Below are 19,687 nucleotides of genomic sequence, written 5' to 3'. Positions count from 1 at the left end.
CAAAAGGCACAAACTTAAATTATTGCGTAGGCTTTTCGTCGCTTTGGCAGACTTAAAATCAATCAGACAAACGCCCACAGTAAATAAATAAATAAAAAACACACTCATCGGGCCAAAAAGTGCAACAGGAAAAAGCGGTTAACGCCTTTTGTCGCCCGTTGGCATTAGCTGTATTAACCAAGCGGAAACTCATTAGCCAGTTACATGAAGAACCAGCGAAAAACACTGGCAAACGGAAGTGGGGAAAACCCCTGCACGTGGGCTTTTCAAATGTTTCAGTGTAGTTTTCATGTGGGCTTTGAACTTGTTCCACGCCCAGGGGTGTGAAAAACCAGACCAAAGTCGAATCGAGTCAAGGTCTGATCCGAAAGAAGCTGTAAATGTCAAACGTATCTTATTTGCATCTCTTGCATGTAATGCTCAAGTCAGTGGAAAGGTTTGGAATTTTTGAGTTGGGGAAACCGAAAGGTTTACTTTTATGGAGCATAAAAAGATCGTAAAGTAAAGGTTCAGTTCTCTGCAATATAATGCTCGAAATTGATGCGCATTCTTCAGCTACGAATGATACTTTTATTTTTTGTTTAATTTATGTTCTTTAAGATTATTTTTAAACCTCTTAATTAGCAGCTAGAAAAACGATCGGTTAGCTATTTTCAAACGAAGTACAAATCAGTTGGGGAAGCACAGAAGAACTTGGTAAGAGCAACTCCACCATTGGGCATTGTGTCTGGAGAATACGCAGAAAACTATCCGTAGAAGGTATCCATAATCAGTTACGCGTATTGTGTATCTTGCAGATACATTTGTCACAGGCACGGCCAGGCACGAAAACCAGTTCTGTGGCATTTCTTGTGTAAGCCTTTCTGAGTGCGATCTTTTGTGGCTCTTTCGTATCTTTCGGTTAACGGTTGCCAAAAGCAGACAAAATACAAAATACGAAATAAAAATAAATACAAATATACAGATAATCACAATAAAGCACGAGCACAAAAACCAGATGCTTGATAATTGTTTATGCGCAACAATACTAAAAACGGTAAAATACTTTTGGCCAGAAACACTTTCTGAATGCGATTATGCGGATAAATTACTCGGTCTTCTTCTGCTGTTAACCCCACGGAATGCTAATCGTCTGCCTTGTTAATATTTATATAAATGAAAAATGTTTTTGTTTTGGTTCTTTTCTTTCTGTTGCTAAGAATTCCTAGGAAAAATGCCAACGAACCCACCATAAATAAAAAGGGTAAACAAACAGCTAGTGCACAGGGAAAACCCCTCAAAATTAAGCAGTGTGTGCGAGTACAAGTGATTGAATTTGAATACAATTTATACTCAATATCAAAGTGCGGTGAATCCAAGTGAATAATATTAATAAACAATGGTTGTCACATCGACAAGAAGTCCGCTCCTGGCGCAAACGCAACCGGCAAATGCCACCGCCAGTGGCACTCACACTTCGGCCGCCCTGCGATCGCGTCTCATATTTCCCCGGCAGCATTATCAGGTAATTGTCAATCAATTCCGCCCAAAACTGCCTCAATGGATTCCCAATTGTGGCGCAGAGTCAAGGGTTTCGTGTTAAGTGTTTGGGTCACAGGGTACATTAACCCCGAGGCGCCGTCGCCGGTAGAAAATGACCAACCACCAACCAGACGACGGCGAGAGCGATCTCCTAATGGGTCAGTGAAAGGCCCGAAAGACCAAGAATGCTCATTCCATGGGTACCTTTACTACCTATATAAAAACATGATTTTATGATTCCTTCTCTGACGCAATGGCATTGGGACCTGGTTTTCTTTTCTGTTCGAAAGATTGGAAACGAAAACGGCACGTCTTAACGCGTTAATGACTTCGAATGCACTATGTGGGATTCCTAGAAACTGCAGTGGAATTATGTGTCTTAAAAATATACAAAACTATAACGAAACCTACGGATATGAAATCTGGAAATACTATTTCTAAAAAATCACGTCCCTCTGATTAAAAATTGCAACCCCATTGATAAAAACAGGAAGTGTGAATTAGTTTCATATTTTCATATGTCGTTTCTTGATTTCTACAGTATTAAGGTTACCTTTAGAGTGATATGTTCTCAGCTTTCAAAAAAAAAACCTGAATGCATTTAAAACCACCTTTAAAAGCCAACGCAGATTGTAAATGTCATTTTAAACGTTAATTTAGCGGTCATAAAACGAACTCAAACTGAAAATTAAAACGCATTTTGGTGCGTAGTGCCACACTTAGAATAGCGCCAGTCTATTAAAAATAAACATTAATTTTCCACTTTTCAAAACACGTTTTCTTCTATCATTCGTGGCACAGCGTTGGCAAATTCAGAGAACATAACAACACAAACCATTAAAATTGCCGGCACATAAATCGAACGAAAGCAAGCTCTTTGTTTATAATTAATTCCATGCGGCTTTTGTTTATTAAGACCCAAATGCGTCGACTGGAAATGCGTCAACTGCAGTTGGCCCGGGGATTTCCAGTTGGCCATTTAAAGTGGTTAGCCCAGATACATATGTACATATACATGTACATATTTGTATCTATTGATATTGAACGATTCCAGAAGCAACGAAACATCTGCCAATTTGCACTCTCGACCTGGGCCAAGAAAGTCTCTGCGTATTATTCTCTTAAATTGATTAAAGATTTCTTGTATCTCCTCTAAAAATATAATTGTATACGCTTATATAGCCAAGATCTGGATCTTTGGGATTTTTGTTGTGTTGGTCTTCGTCTCGTTCTAAAGTGGAACCGAATGTTTTATTTCTGTACCCTGCTTTCCATTGCCGACGTCGCCTTTGTCTATATAATGTAGAAACTACATCATTTGATTTCCAGTACGTGCCTCTTACGGCCTGCCTCACTGACTTTAGTCGGCGCCGTTGACGTCAATTGGGGGAACGGACTTTCCGACGGACGGACGGACAGGCAAACGGACGGACAGATGAGCGGACGGACTGTGTTGTAGCAAGGCGATTATGCCGTGGTTCTGGGGATTTACTTCTGCTCAGACTATTCCTCAACTTGGGGCAATGTTAAGATATCTTTCGGCGCCCCTTTGCTCTGTTTATAGGATCAGTGCTGTGGCGTTGCAGTAACTAAATTATAATTCTTTCACTTGATTTAGGATTTCCATTATTGAGATATTTGTTATTACAGTTGGAAAATGACTCAAAATTGGAGTGGGAAATTGGGTATTTCAATTAGAGAATATATTAGAATGGAAAAGGAGTAAACAAGGATTTGAATACATTCCACAAATTCCATTTTAATAACTACCATTCAACATTTCCCCTCAGTTTCAGTAGAATAGATAAATCTCCTTAGATTAATCCATTTAAAATCCATTCCTCAGCGATTACATTTTTATCTCAACTGAAATGACATCAATAAAAATCCATTTTCCAAACAACCTTTCGTTTAATACGCTGAATTATGGACCACTTTCGTAGATCTTTACCAGATAGAGACTTGTTGGTCCAGTTCAAAGCAGCAATTTATGAATGAATTCAATTAAGATGATTTTCCTCCCAGCAGCGGGGAAAACCCCAGAGCGCCTCGTAGATCGCACACGGTCCACTTGAATTGCAGCTCAGCTCAATTAAACGATAAAAAAGCAACAGGGTGAAGCCTTAATTCAAATTTGCAACGGTTTGGTGTGCGAGAAAGAGATGGCAATCGCGGGGGAGAGAAAGAGAGGGTTAAAGTCTAAAACTGTTAGCTTACTCTGATCTCTAAGAGATATTTAATGGGAGTTCAAGCAATTTAAAACGTCAATTATACTCGATACATGTTGATATATCTTTCAAGTGTCGGCATCTTACGTTTCAAAGAAAGAGAAAAACGAAAGAGACAAGAGCAACAAGTTTCAAAAGCTTTTCGCTGGATGGTAATGCCTGCTTCTCACTGCCAGTGTTGTGAAAATGCTAAAAAGCGCCAATATTGTTGTTTCTCTCTCTCTCTCTTTATTGTGCTCGCTCTTTCCCTCCCTCTTGTTTGGGGTGGGCGGCGGCAAACAAGTTTACTTTGCTCTGCTTTTGTGCTTTTCATTCAGTTTTCATAACTCAGTTGTGTTCGTCGCCGTCGCGCGTTCAAAAGCTGAAATCAAAATACCCGTGCTAAACGTTATAAAATCGAAGCGCATTAATAAATTACAAAAATAACGTGATTATTACCCTGTGAATACTATCTTGAATAATGAATTAAAATGTATGTTAATTTCTGTAAAGTGTTTGCGAATACAACAGAAACAGAATAATATTCTATATTTTCAAGATTTGAGAAACAATAAATATCAAAATCAGTTTTACAAATGTTGATAGTGAATAACAAAACGTAAAAACTGTGCTTAAAAATGCAGTGAACATACATCTTTCCTAACCTTTCTTTGATTAAAATACGTGGTATAAAGCCCTTAATTTTAACCATAAGGTAATAATTATATAAAATTTAATTGTTTAAAGGAAAAGCCTTCTTAAGGTCGAAAAAATTCGATATCTAAAATTCGATTTTCAACCAATATTGCCAATATTTCGAATTGAATGTTGAAAACGTTTCGTTATACATTTTAGCAACAGGAAGTTTTGTATAAACTTTTCCCCCGAAAAAGACATAAAAAAGTTGTTATTGTTTATAGAGGGGTATAATAAGCCACCTCACCCCTTCCTGGCCACAATTGGCTGTGCGATGGGAAATGTATCTTATAGATAGTTTGCGTAGTTGTTGCTCAGTTTCATGGTCGATTGCCTCGATTATGCTTTCTGATTGCACTACACACAGTCTCGCTTCTCACATAGAGAACCCATTAAAGCCATATACAATTTGGCACTTTTACCTCGTCTCCCAGATTGGCAGTTCGCCCAGGTGAAAAGAAAAGAATCTGCAAACCGGTTTTTCGTTGTACAGGTAAACCACATAGATATGAATACAATTTTTTTTCGGTTTTTTTTTTAACGTTTCTGTGAAATGTTTTCTTTCCCTCCGTTTATTTATGGCTTATCTCCGACAGTACAACTGATATCGAATCGCGGTCGCGACAAACATGTCCAAAAGACATTGGCCCGACCCACGCAATCGGGCAATCAAAGGGGTAGCCGAAAGTAAACACACCCTTGTTCAAATTGCAGGGATTGCAATCTGACCCGACATCCAAAAATATGACACCCCTATTCCTATAAGTGAAATAGTTTTTTAAATGCGAAATATTGTCAAAAAAATGTTTAAAACGCGATTTTTCCTTGATTTACAGAAAGGTAAAGCTTTCCACCATTTTAAAATTCATACTAAAAATGGGTCTTAATTTAAATGGTATCCATGAATTTCTTAATAATTTATTTTCATTCACTGGTGAAATTATAGTTTAAGTCGTGTGATTAAGAGCTGTCTTGACTCATTTTGAGGGGGCTTTGAAACCGACTGAGATAACCTAAAAGTCATGCAAATTTGTTGTACGATCGCAGAAATGCAATTTACATTTGAGAACAACAAGATAATAAACCACATTCGATCTTCGGGTAACAAGATTCCACTAGGAGTAAAATATGCTAGATTAGTTTGTGCCTCACTGCAAATTAGTGGAAAAAGAGTACATCGTGATTTTGAAACAACTGATTCCCAGAATCTGTTGTTTTTAGACCCCTTAACCCCTTCGCTTTTCACCGTTCCTGTGGTTAACTTTTGGCAAGATTCTCAGGTGTGCCATCCACCCACGCAGTGGGCTAAATGTAACGTCAAATTCGAATGCATTAGATTAATCTCTGGCTAATGAGACAAATTTCAGACAGATCTAATTGGCAATGGCAGTCGCAATCGCAGCTGTTTCAGCTGCTATCGTTGCCACACAAAAGATGCAGATACAAAATGTAGATGCAAAGGCAGATGCAAATGCCGATACAGATACAAATATAATCACAGAGCACGACAATGCCAATGGCATTGACCTTGAACTTGTGCGATTTTTCCCGTTTGCCTTGCCTTTTTGCCGATTTTCCTTTGCTTAGCGGCTTGCATTATCTATCGCAACGGGGCAATTTGAATAGAAAATTAAGTTTGGAGGTGCAGGTGGAGCTGAGCGGAAATACCGCTGCCTGCCATGTCATCGTAAATATTTCCCCGCTTTAATGTACCCGTTGCTTGTAGAGTAAAAGGGTATACTAGATTCCTTGAAAAGCATGTAACAAATATAAGAAAGCAATAAAGCATAAATATTCCTGATCAGAATCACAAGCAGAGTTGATTTAGCCATATCTCTTTATCCTTAACGCTTAGTAATGGGTATGTGATAGTCGGGGACACGCTCAACTGTAGCGTTCTCTCGTGTTTTTCATTCAATTTGCTACCTTTGAGTGCTCAAATTGCAAAGCGCGTCATTCGCTTGGCAGGTGGAATGGCAGGTGCATCAGGTACAAAATATATGCCTCGGGAGCAGAGAGCTCGAGAAGTGGGCAACTAAAAGCCGAGTCGGAGGCGAAAGTGCTAAAATGGAATCATTGAAAGTTGGCTAAAATAAGTGCACTTGAAGAAGGTGCCAGTAGCCAAGGAGACAGTGAGTGAAAAAATAGTGACATTTTTCACGCCCTTTCGAAGCTGATTTATTGAAGTTCTCATTTGTAATGGGGTTTATGTTTCAAAACCTACGATTATGTTTCAGGAAAAAACGGAAATATAGTGTATACAAATATAGTTTCGCTTAAAACTTTTAAGCAAATGTTCGCTAAAGCGATCAATAAAAATCACTTTTTACGACGCTATTATCTCTTGAAGTTAAAATGGTGCATTTCAAATAAACCTATGAACACTTTTATATCTCTGTATTTGCTTTTTCCTTTGCTCACACTTGGACTAGGGACTATTCATCAACTTTTCGCAGTCGGTGTTTGCACTTCCAGTTTGTTTATCGCCCTCGCCCACACGACAACCTCAACCTACGACCCATTGGAAACAGTCTCAGTTTTTGTTTTCGTTTTTTCTGAAATGTCACAGCCCACACTGGAGCTCGCTTCATATTTTCTTCTTTTTGCAATTTCTTTCCATTTTTTTCTTGTTTTCGCCCGCCAGTTTGCATTTGAAATTTGCCGCCCTAGAACAATAAACTGGCTTCATGAACGTAATTCTCTCTGTGTGTGGGAATTCGCTCTAAAGGGGGGAATTTGGGTGGAAAAACGAGTAGTGGGGTGCCAGGAAATGGGATGGGGCTGGATACTACTGTTCAAAGCAAACAAACAAAGTTTGGCATTCATAGTTGAATGCCAGGGACTAATTAAACAATAATAAAACGCAAATACAACGACAGTATAATACGTTTTATGGTGCTTCTGGCACCCCTTTTGCCGGCCACCCACCAACTCATTCACCCAAAAAAGACTTCAAACCCCTTCCATTCTGAACGTATACCCCATATCAGCAGCAGCCAAAAATTATTGTCACGAATACATTAAAAATCACTCAAGCGTTGTCTCGTGTGCCAATTTTTTTGTTGGTATATAATTTTACTAAAATTCCGACCCCCACCACCGCCCAAATTCAATGTGGTGTTCATTTAAATCACATAAAAATCAAACAAAAACCAAACATAAAAGCCAGTTTTATTATTCCATGTTCTATTACGGGTTCTCCGTTCTTTTTTTTTTGTCTCCGCTTTTTTTGTATGTTAATTGATAAAGTTTTATAACTTTTTAATGAAACAGCCAAACGAAACTGAACCAAAGTAAACCGCAAATTATATGCAAATCCACAATGATGAAAAAATCCCTACCTTGAAACGGTTTTAGATTCGGAATTGGTGACATATCTTCAAAACTAATGCTTTGATAAGTCAATAAAACTTTGTTAATCATCGAGTTTAAATTCGAAGATAATTTGTATCTTGTGGGCATTAAAATGACTAATGAATACCCTTCATCAAGAATTGTGATGTTTTTCTTTTGATACTAAAACTAAAGTAAGTTTCTGACCCAATAAATTGATTGAGTTCTTACTTTAATAAATTTTATTTGGTGTGACATAGATAATTGAGATCTTAAAACATCTCAAAAACTAAGTTAAGAAGTGCCTTCTTTGATGTATAATTTAGATAACAACTTAATTATTTAATTGCAAATTCATCTCAAGTATAAATTGTTATTTATCTTTCCGTGTTCCACATAAATCATCCACTGTCAAAAAACCATTATGAAATACTGTCTGATTGGAGTGCGAACATTTTTTCTTTGTTTTATAATTTTTTTTAAACAAAATAAAGCCCTCGCTTAATTTATGCAAAATGGTCATAACTCAAAGCGACAGAGGAATTCACCTTTAAAACAAAACAAACAGCAAAACGTTGTCGTTTTTTTTCGTTCTTTTTTCTCTCTTTTGCTTTGGCTGATTTGACAAATGACAGAAATAATGATAATACCAGTAGCCACCTGCTGCAGGGATTCGGTAAATAATACTATAGACGTTATTATTATTGCCCGGTTCCAATGTGAAATGTGAACATCTCCGACAATGCTGTAAACTGTCGACGGCATCTGCGCTATCTGAGATCTGAGATCGCAGATCATGCAAATTAGTTTGCCATCACATATTAAGAAATTAAAAATTCATAATTTCGATGGAGTTCGTGGAAAAGAATTCGGAGGCATTCTTCGAATACGGGAGGCGTTTAATTGAGACTTATGTACATATGAGGGGATAACAAACAAATAAGCGAGCTTTAAATACCGAGAAAATCGCAGTGAGTGGGGTTGGGCGAAGAGTTCAAAAACCTCACCTTCAGTTTAGGGCATGCAAAAAGACGGCGAAGGTCGATTTGGCTTCGACTGAGCCACGGGCTAATTAGAGTCAAAGGACTTGCCACAATGGTCATGACATGTGGCAGTCGACAGGCGACGGAAGACGCACGACGGACGCCGGGCGCCACATGGATATGGGTAAATCGCGTGTTTTTGGCCGCTCCCAGCTGTGAAAAATGGGTCGCGCGTGACAGGCAGCCAAGAGTGTGGGTGTCACAGTGGAGACGGGGGTCAGGTCCACGCGGAGCCGGCCAAATCCGGCTAAAATCAATAATAAACACGCAAATACTTAAGCTCCTGCGCGGACTGAATCAGCGAATCCGCGCTCTTAAAGTTATTTCGCCAAAAAGCGTAACAGACAGCCACACTTAAAAGAATTACCAATATACAAAAATATTAACATAATGACAGTTTTTATCTAGCTGTTAATACGTCAACATGAGTTTTTAAACTCATCAACAGAATATGGAAAACATATTTATCACATCAATCTGTAAATACCATTTGAACCCATTTAAACCGATAAGATAGAAACCAAAACTTAAATAATACAATGATTTTTGTGGCAGAAGGAGCAAATTGTTAGCTGTGTACAAATTGGCAAGAAATCAGCATTCGAGCCTAGTTTGGATTTGTCTTTTGTGTGTGGGCTTGAAATGCGTCAATGTTCGAATAAAAATCTGATCAAAGTAAAGAAGCTGCCAGAAAAACAGCAGTGATAAGTCAACAAGTTGTGTAAATATCATCAGGGAAACGTCAAATTGTAGCCGCCAAAGAGAAATGTTTTCGAATGCATACAGCATGCGATTTGCTGATATGGCCTCTGCATACAAATTATCCCAACGCTGTGCCAAATGTGATGAATGATTGATCAAATGAATTAAATGATTAAATGACATTAGCCTTGATTAAGCGCTCATAAATTAAAGCAACGACAATGGGTTTTCCCGACGGTTGCGAAGAAATACATATTTCATCTATTAGTTTCGTTTAATGTGGGTAATAATGCACTTTTAAGCAGTTACATGTCATTTGTTACATTGATTGTGAACAGCTATGTCTATATACACACATAAAAAGTATCGCAGTAGAAATACAAATTAAAAATAATATTTGTTGCACAGCAGCAGCTTAAAATAATATAAACAATGATTCCTAACTTAAAATAATTGCACATAAAGGAACTTAAAGACAACTTGACTTCAGACGAGTTTGCGGAAAGTACAAAAGATCCGAGTACATTATAGAAATACAAATAGATAACACACACACGGTATAGTAGATCGACTAACACACACATATAGATCTCCTAATCCTGATGCATACATTCTTATGCCTTGATCTTGCGGCCCAGCTTTTGTGTTCCGTACTTATGGCCATCCCGGCCAGAAGAGCCGCTGCCTCCACTACATCCATGTCCATGGCTGTGAGAATTGTGTGACTTGTGTTTGCCCAGGCCATTGGACTTGGTGCGGGTCTCAAAAAGGACATCGGAATCCGTCTCTGATTCGGTCAGCGATGTGTTTCGAGAATCTGCGCGTGAAAATATTGATAAATAAATATTTTGCTACGATGTAAAGATGGCATTGGTACTTACAATTGGCTGCTTCTTCATCCTTATTACCAATCAATGAATATTTTTGCACTTTCTGACGAAGACGCGGCTTTTTCGATTGTCTGCAGGCGCAGGCTATGCCCCAAAATACTCCAGATAGCAAGAGGCAGCCCACAATCACCCCAACGAACACATATAATATAGACCAGTCTGAAAAATATACAAGGAAATCAGCATCTGATGCTGTGAATAGCATTGTAGAACTTACCGCAGTTGGCCTCCTGGTTGTTAAAGAAGTAGCCAGCCGATGGCATCCAGAACGCCTCGCATATGCAAGCTCTGGTGATAGGATTACAGGAGCCATGACCGGAGCAATCATTTTGGCAAACGGAGGTTCGAATATCCACGGCAAATGGGCCCAGTATAGATGCATCCTTCTGAAGTTGGGTTCTCAACTGCCGCTCCACTTGCAAACCATCCAATGCCTTTCCCTGTCCATCGTTCACATAGAAGACCAGGACAGTTGCATCCGTATGCAAATCGTATTTTAGCTCCCTGACCTGTATCTTATTCTCATCTCCCAGCAACAACTGCAGCTTTTGCACCACCGAATCCAGTTCGGATTGTGCGAGCACAGAGATGCCCATGGGCAGGGTCATTTGAACCAGGTTCAACAGCTTGGGGTCTCGACGGACATTCACGCTGACAGTATCTGAACTGGTCAAACCCTGGTCGTCGCTCACCGTCAGTGTAAATACATAGCGGCCTTGTACTAAATTGGTCAACTGGTAAATTGTATAAATAATATAAGTCGCAGTGGGATGAGAGTTAAATCTTTACTCACAATCATCACGGGTTCTTTGTCGGTATCTGCCACAATGACGCCCGCTGCCAAACTGTGCTCGTCGCGTGTCCAAAGATACTTGACCACAGCCAGGTCATCCCAGGACTTGGAGCCATTGAAATAGATGGCGGTGGCCGGCAGGGTGACGGTGTGATCTCCACCGGCGTTGGCTATTGGAGCTGCGTTGCGTTCTAGTGACGGTATGTAATGTAATTAGCAACTATGAACTCCGGAAGATTAAAGAGATGATTACCTTGGACAATCTTCACCCACGTGGTGTCCATAGCGGTGTTATTATTTTCATCAGCGACGGTTAACTCGAACTCATAGAGTCCCAGGGTAAGAGAAGTGGCATTGGCAATCTGCAGAGTTAAATGAGATTACATCAGGTCCATCTTAACAATATATATTTACTTACTGATGAGTTGGACATCAATATGACAGCATTATTGGGCCCGCTCCGTTGCTTCCATGAATAACTCTTGATGCCAATGTCGTCTTTGGAATCGGAGCCATTCAAAAGCACCCAGTTAATGGGCAAGCTTGTGGTCTGCACAATGTGTGTTATTAACTCGGATGAAAGGTAATTACTTTACTCAAAACCTACCGTATTGGTTCCTGCCTCGGCAACTGGTGGAGAATTCGTGGGTGGCTTCACAAACACATGGACCTTAGCTGTACTAGATTGCCCGCTGCCATCGGTGACTTTCAGCACAAAAGTGTACATGCCCTCCTCCAGATTGGACAGCTGAACATAGGGAGTCCTTGTGTTCTGCATATCCACAGCCTTGGCCTCGTCGCTGGCATCCTTGGTCCACTCCCACGCAACGATCTCGTGATCATCCGAACTGGCTGTTCCATTCAGAGTGACGTTATTGTTGGGCAAATACAAGATCACGGCATCTCCGGCATTTGCAACCGGAGCGTAATCGGTTTCTTTGAGCACTGCTATCGTGGCAGTGGTTGAATTGGTCACGTTATTGGAATCGGTTACGGTTAGTTTGAATGTGTAGTTTCCTGGCGAAGTGAGATCCAACTGGAGGGTGTTAACCTCGGGCAAAACTGGTTGGTAACCAATCGGTCCCGAGATGACCTCCCAGTGCCAATTGGTGATCTTATCATCATCCGTGCTGGTGCTGCCATCAAGTATGGCATTGGTGGTCGGCTGACGGATGATCTGCTCCCTGGGCGAGATGATGACTTGTGGTGGCTGATTGATACGGTTCTCTGGAAGCACTGTAACATTGGCTGTTGCCTCGCCAAAGGTTCCATTGTCCCCAGTTACGGTGACCTTAAAAGTATACAGTCCCTCCGAGAGATTCGATAGCTTCACCTTGGACTTGCTCTGATCCGAAATGGTGCCATTCATGGGACCCTTGGGTTGTGAGATCAGAGTCCAAAGATATTTGTACTTGGTATCACTGGTTTGCTCATCGGGCACCGTAAACGCCGCCAGGGTCACCTCCTGCTCCGGCAAACGCACTTCCTTGGACATCACAGAGACGACAATATCCTTATTCTGCTCAGCCTTCAACGGCGGTGCTGATACCTCCGGTGAGTTCTCGCTAGCAGCCGCTTCTTGCTGCCCCGCCTCATTGCTGGTGAGATATGAGCTATATGGAACCGCTGCCATTACGCACTTCCTCTGTTTGTTCCACACAAAGCCCTCCGGACAGGTGCATACTCCCCTCACGGCATTTGGCTGAAGTGGTACACATTGTTGCGGTGGTGGACAAGGTGTCTCCATGTCGCAGGTGGTAAACTTAGCATTCGAATCATAGTAGCCGAGCTCTTCGTTGGCCAGAACATCGTTTTCGTCGGGCTGGAAGATCATTTGATTCATCCGCTTGTCGGCCAATGGGAAGTCTTCGTCCTCGTAAACGGGGGTTTCCTGCGAGGAGAGGTTATAAGATTATTACAAAATCTGAGGGAAGAAACCAATATCCTCTTACCTGATTACGAGCCAGGTAGCTCAACCTTCTGGGCTGCTTCCAGAAGTTAAGTGCCGCTTCATCGTATGGCAAGATCTCGGCATTCTGTTTGGCTGCCTCTGCCTTGAGGAGCTGTGGCCAGGTGGCGTCGCCCAGTGGATTGACCAGTACCATCTGAACCTTCTCGTTGGGCATGCGAACTCGAAGCTTGGGCAAGCAGCCCTCGTTGCTGTGGCAACGGATGTGATAGCATTTGGCCTTAAAGACGAGCACCACATTGCAGGCACTGCTGCCATTGCGGGGCTTTTCGCAGCACGCCTGCAGGCAGTTCCACAGATAGGCCTCCTCCTCCAGGGGCTCCACTGCGTCCGCCGGGGGCTTGTACTCCTCGAACACTCCCGCCTGCTGTTCATCCCGCGGCGTGGCATTCTCGAACACGTGCCTCAGCATCTTGTGGCACACCAGAGTCGGCGACATAGCACCGCCAACTGAACTATCCGGGCTGGTCTCCTTGTGCTTCTTGGTTCCACCCAACAGAGCGTTTTGCGTTGTGACGTCGGCATATGCTGACGCCATCGAAGTGGCCAGCAAAAGCAGGCTACACATCCAGTTGCCCACTTGTACCATCTTCAGTGTGGGTTACTCCGCAAGTGCCCGACTATTTGCTGGTGTTTCGGAGTTGATATCGCCAGTAAAACACTGGCTCTGCGATTTTTTCTTTCAGCCACAGCGCACAACAAAAAAATAACCTTTTACTCCAGCTGATGGCTGATTTATTATGCCAGCCCTGCGCAGCTAGCAGTGTTGTAAGTGGCACGGCACAGCGCGTTCCAGAGAGAGTGGAATGAGTGTTGGGAGGTTTCCAGCGGAATAGAGCGTTAGATACGCCAGTTACCGCTGAGCAGAGCACACGGAGCACGGAAAAGCTTGGAGAGAGCTTTCTCTCTGGGTGGCTTGGTAACGGTTTTCACTATTTTGAACAAATTGCGCAATTATTGATTGGACTTGTAATTTATGCACATCTAGTAGCTTTTTTAACTTAAGATATAACCAAAAATGGTATATGTGTATATTAATTAATATTATATGCCATAAACAATGAGTTATTAAGATATGACTCACACATTATCATTTTTGGATGACATTTCTTTTGGCTCCGCTATTATTATAGCCGCTGCTGTATTTACTAAAAATGGTCTCGTGCTGCCCACACGCAAAAACCACTACAAAACACACCCGTCGTATGATTTAAATGGTAATAAACACAACCCACGCGCCAATCGAATTTCACAAATCGCATTGCAGAAAATTAATTACGTTTCAAGCAAACACAGATAAATCACCGCATTGTATTTATGCAAATTTGTAATTGCAAAACACGCAAATGCAGGCCAGAGAATATAAATCAACCTGAATTCACCGAATTAAACCAGAACTTATGCTGCGCCTTGTCGGTTTGTGTCGTTTGTTGTTGGACCTCCTGAAATCCGTTTAAAGTCCATTTATCTAGCCATATAATATTCACGGCCTTGTTGAGGTTTTTCATGGCCAGTCCTAGTTTTATCTAAAGCTGCTGCATTAGGCAAGCAAAGGAAGGAAAACTGTGGAAAGAATATTGATTGCAGGCACACCTGATTGTGCAGATCGGGGAATTATTTGTTCTAAGTAAGCTATTTTACTTAAAATAGAAATTCTTCTATAGTAAATACTTATTTATGCCTACTTTTTGAAGAATTCCCATTTGAACAGCCAATCAAGAAATACACCACATAAATCTTAATGCACGGAACGCGTTAAGCATATAAAGTGTTATAATGGCACAAAAATTGTTTGCATTTTTGATTAGCCCATGGGGAATCCACAATTTCTGTATGTTTGCTGTTTATCACCAGGCCATTTAACTTAAAGCTGTTGTATTTTACTCATTACCGTACTAGGAAAATGTTGCGCCATTAATTAAATATAAGCTGATAAGCTTGCATTGTTAACCGGCTATTCACGTCTAATTCATATTTCCACTCGTGTTTCATGTTTACTCCCCAGATGACAGACTTCTCGGATAGCTCGCCTAGTGGGGTGTTGAGTCCACCATCCTCGCTGATCGAGAATTTCCACAAGAAGAACAGCTCACCGCAGCCGATTGGCAGTAGCAGCACCATAAGCACCCTAACTCCAACGACCTTGAATGGATCCGTGGTGGTGGGTGGTGGAGTGGGTGGTGCTGGACACCACAGCATCGCGAATGGCAGGCAAATCAACACCAGCTCTAGTTCATGCAGTAGTCTTAAGGAAACCTCACACCAGTCCACATCCACATCGCAACAGGTTGGTATCGATTAGAATATTCAATAAATTATTAACGAGAAACGCGAGGAAAGCAGGGATCTTCTCTGTTCTACCTGACTTTTACTTTCCAAAAATATTATTCAGGTTCACCTTTACCAGGAACTCCATTCACTCAAGTGCTCGATTAGACAAAATAGAATCTGACGCAGTCGTGGTCATCAGTTCAGATATCTAAAGCGAGCCGTTTTTAAATCAAACAGAGCGCGCATAATGCCGCTATTTTTAACGCATTACTTAAGGAACCCCCTAATCTGCAGTACCTTTCGGTGGTGTTGGCTCCATCGATAAGTCTAGAGGTTAACACTTGATAACCGATCCTCAGTTCCCCAGTTCTATGATGAACTCAACCCTTCCATTGGAAACCATTCGGTCTGATAAGATGGTAATCTTATGGTCTCTGCTACGTTGCCCCACTGGCGACGTGGTGGCTGCTGGGCAAACAAAAACGGTTTTATTAATCACGTACATATTTATTATTTGCCCGTCTTGTTTGAGTGATACACTATGTACATAAATAAGCATTCGAACCATTATTGAACAATTTAGTAAGGGGGGTGAGAAGCGCAAAAAGGCAGGGCGAAACGTGCCGCAAAATTGTTTAAACGTTTTAATGACCTTTTAACAAGTTGTTTATGCTTTGGTTTTACGATTCAAATAGATTAGATACGAATTGGGGTTTCACTAGAATTTGCATAGCCAGCACACGTTTTTATCTTTGCATTTTCCCCGCTTTCATTTCGATAAGAATAGTCGACAGTTTTTATCCGCTAAAAATAGATACTGACCCATTTGAAATTTGTCATATGGACTGTCCATCAACATTTTACATTTCTGATTTCGCGTATTATCTGATCTTTTTCTTATCAAACTGAACATACGTATAAATAGTTTTGACCTGTTGAAAATCGATTTCGATAGTAAAGTGCCTATGCTGTTGACCATTCATACCCCAAAAATAGGGCCTGACCTGCTCGAGCTCTATGCCCACTTTATTTAATTTACTAAACTAGAACTTGACAGTTTTTAAACGAGGTAAACAGGGAAATCATTTGCTTTTGTAATAATTTTATGACACATTTTGCCCGCTAGTTAGGCGCTGCAATGACTGTCGCAAATGTTTGAACATCCCTTGCACAAGCAAATGCGAAAGATTGCCACGACATACTCGCAATGTATCAAAAGTGATACTCTATAACATCTTCAGTTGCCTGAAATTATTTTCCATAAAAATTCAAAATAAATGTGACTTCTTTTCATATCATACAGTAAAGCTGACTCTTATATGTATGCTATTATTATAGGAAGCGTATTAGGATATTGTGTGCAACTAATATGAAATGGCTTCACCTACATATCTACCATCATACTATATCTTTTACAAACCTTCTTGATTCTAATACTTTCAAAACGAACTTCCAAAATGAGTGTACCCCACATGGTCAAGGGTATCCAAACAAAATACGAATTCGCCACAGTCTTCTTCTTGGTGTCTCTTATTGACTCGCTTTAAATGGAGGCTGAGTCACTTGCCGGCAGCCGGCACACTTTGTCGCCATCGAATTCTACGTCAGCAGAGCAGAGCGCCTCCGATTCCGTCCGGTTTCACTGGCCCCCGTAGTGCCCACTTCCCCGGATCTTTATTTGGTATTCGTGAATTGTGCCGACTTGCTTATCTGTGTACATCCTGGTTGTGACTGATATTGTGTGTTTGTGGTCCAAGTTCAACAAGCATCATTACTGCGATGTGATTGCTGTTGGTTTGCTGTGATCAAGAGTTCAGTGTCTGTAAAAATATAAATAAATATATACATATAATCGCTAAATTCATTCATTCAATAGAATAGAACACAAATTACACACTGCTTCGGCGAATTGGTTCTCTTCGAGCAGCATGACAATTTAAGTTTTCCCAGGAAATAAGCTTTATTTTAGATGGTTAGCAAGCCAATTTTGCGATATGATTTGATTTTCGAAGAAATTGTTGAGTTAAGCGAAATGAATAGACGAATATGACGCGGGATACGATAATAAGTTGATTAAGGTCCTTACCTAGCATTGATATGTGAAAAAGAAATACATGAAAGCCAAAACAAATAATAGTTAACGTATAAACAGCATAAACATACAAGAAACAAATAAACAAACAATAAAACCAGTGCCATATTAATGTTTAAATACATTTAAACCCATTTATTTATATTGGACAAGCTCAACGGTCTGAACAATAATTAAAATATTAAAAAGGCTAAGCAAATTCGCTGAATAATTATGCATGAATTAGCACCCAATTATTCAAATACTAAATAAAAGCTAAACAAAGCTCTTTAGCTCACTCTCCCAATAAAAAGTCCCGTGGTAATCAGAAAAGTAAACATCGCAAACTGAAATGAGTAGAACGAGATACAATCTCAAAGTATCTCGAGTCAGAATCAGAAAATCAGAAAGAACGAACTACAAATCGACCGCAAGCCGAGAACTCGTTAATTAGAGAAGCCTAAGCTTGAAAAGCTTAGACATTCGCACATAAACGTGGATCGAACCCGACTTGGCAGCCTGAATTATGGAAATGCAAATTATTCACGGCATAAATTAAAGATTAAGCGAAGGGAAACACGGCGAAAATAAACACACACAGTAACCACATAAAAGCTGGGGGAGAGCCGCCCAGACTTGTATTTACAATTTGATTTCCTAGAATTCCTCTGCCGCAAAAACTCATACGCTAAAAAGCTAAACCATGTGTTGCCATTTAGCTGCTCGTTTGTCTCTGTTCCTCACTCGCTGTCTCTCTTCTTACACGGGACGAAAATTGCTAAATTTTTTATACAGTATTTGAACAATTGATTCAAATTCACAGAACAGCAGATTTCCATAGCAGAGAGTAATATACACTTGCTAGAAAAAGTATGCGTACACTTAAATTATAACGTTAATGATGCACCATGCAACATTGCCTGAATAAATAATATTTTAATATCTTTTTTTCTATAAAAAGTTCCATTACTTTCTTTTGAATGGCTCATCATTTAAGAACTTTATTCTTTATAGAACTGTTCGTTGATCTTATGATCATTGCTTACCTATAGTTGTTATGGCTAATTGCAAGTGTAAAGGGTATTCTAAGTTTATATCCAAGTATTGCCGAATACAAACTCGATGTACCTACTTTTCGCTACTATTTTCTCTCAGTGCATTGTCGATCGCACTTTAAAATGACGCCGGCAGCGACGCGACCGCGCTGCAAAAGCTCTCGAGCAGCGAAGCTCCCACGCTGCCGCTGTCTGTGGCGCTGCCTGTGGAGCTAGAAATTTCGTGCTCGGCGCTCATTTTTATTTTAGTTAACGAAACGAACGAACCAGCGACGCGCTAAGAAATCCAAGAAATACTATAGCAAAAACACTCGGCCGAGGCGGAAATAATTTTGCTGTAGTTCTTTTTTGCTAGCGTGTGTGCCGTCGCAAAAAAACAAAAAAACAAAAAATAATACAAATCACCTTTATAATAATTTTCTCCTATGCGAGTACCGAAACGAAATCAATGAGCAAAGAATCGTGGCTATTTTTTTTTGCCCATTAACGAACAATTAAACGAACTCTCTTTGTTATCAGTATTGCACAAATAAATAAAACCCAATCACACCACGAACAACGAACGTAGTAAAGAGAATACCAACGAAAAGTGAAAAAGTCAGTGAGTGAAAAAAGTAAAAGTCCTGCAAGAAGAAAATTGTGTAGGGCAGAAAGTAAAGTCTATATGAAAATCTACATACAAATATTTTCTACAATCGTGTGTGTCAGCCTCTGATAAGCTCCCCTCATCCCAACCTGATTATTATTCAGTCATATTAACGAGCGCACACGTTTATACACATATATGTCCGAGTTAAGTGCTTTATCAAAACGGAGGCGTATACGTAATATGAGATTCAATTGAAATCGAGGAAGTTTTAAAAGAAGTTGCCCACTCTGATCTAAAACCAGCGATCTACGAAGGTTAGTGCGACCGCCGATTCTCGAACAAAACATCATTGTGATAATTTAGTAAATGACGCAGAAATCGGGCGGGGAAAAAATGAAATGAAAGAAAAATGAAACACAATTGATATCTAATCTTTTGATTTCGTGTCCAAGCAAAACTCCTTCACCTCACCCTCCGCACTTGTAAGGGAAAAATATTTATTGATCAGGGGTACTTGAAATTGTGTTACCTTACCGATAAGTTTATG

General features: G+C 40.4%; 2 protein-coding genes across 7 annotated transcripts in view; one reads left to right on the top strand and one right to left on the bottom strand.

Moving 5' to 3' along the window:
* Positions 1-19,687, top strand: part of LOC122618197 (NAD(+) hydrolase sarm1) — a 45,178-nt gene that overhangs the window by 13,927 nt on the left and 11,564 nt on the right. For 4 of the 6 annotated variants that reach the window (XM_043794426.1, XM_043794422.1, XM_043794423.1 and 1 more), the window contains one exon: positions 15,160-15,441. In XM_043794426.1, the coding sequence (XP_043650361.1) occupies positions 15,160-15,441 (282 nt within the window). Of the gene's footprint in view, positions 1-1,363; positions 1,505-15,159; positions 15,442-18,810; positions 19,455-19,687 lie in introns of those variants that run through there. The other 2 variants (XM_043794425.1, XM_043794427.1) reach the window with 2 other exon arrangements.
* LOC122618198 (dyslexia-associated protein KIAA0319-like protein) lies at positions 9,758-13,878 on the bottom strand. Its single transcript, XM_043794429.1, has 8 exons — positions 13,138-13,878; positions 11,793-13,076; positions 11,604-11,735; positions 11,439-11,547; positions 11,186-11,376; positions 10,610-11,126; positions 10,384-10,551; positions 9,758-10,319 (listed from the first exon to the last, which is right to left on the bottom strand). The coding sequence occupies exons 1-8, from the start codon at positions 13,741-13,743 to the stop codon at positions 10,117-10,119; spliced, it is 3,210 nt and encodes a 1,069-aa protein (XP_043650364.1). The 5' UTR covers positions 13,744-13,878; the 3' UTR covers positions 9,758-10,116.

This window comes from Drosophila teissieri, chromosome 3L, assembly GCF_016746235.2.
Source record: "Drosophila teissieri strain GT53w chromosome 3L, Prin_Dtei_1.1, whole genome shotgun sequence".
In the NCBI taxonomy this organism is placed as follows: Eukaryota; Metazoa; Arthropoda; class Insecta; order Diptera; family Drosophilidae; genus Drosophila; species Drosophila teissieri.
Note: the sequence above shows the minus strand (reverse complement) of the source record. Positions and strands in the feature narration are given on the sequence as shown.

Excerpts from the sequence above, each read along its gene's own strand:
- LOC122618198 (XM_043794429.1), bottom strand. The coding sequence starts at position 13,743 with ATGGTACAAGTGGGCAACTGGATGTGTAGCCTGCTTTTGCTGGCCACT. Across the intron at positions 13,077-13,137 it reads GCTACCTGGCTCGTAATCAG|GAAACCCCCGTTTACGAGGA; the intron begins GTAAGAGGATAT and ends CTCTCCTCGCAG. Across the intron at positions 11,377-11,438 it reads GTGGGTGAAGATTGTCCAAG|AACGCAACGCAGCTCCAATA; the intron begins GTAATCATCTCT and ends TACCGTCACTAG.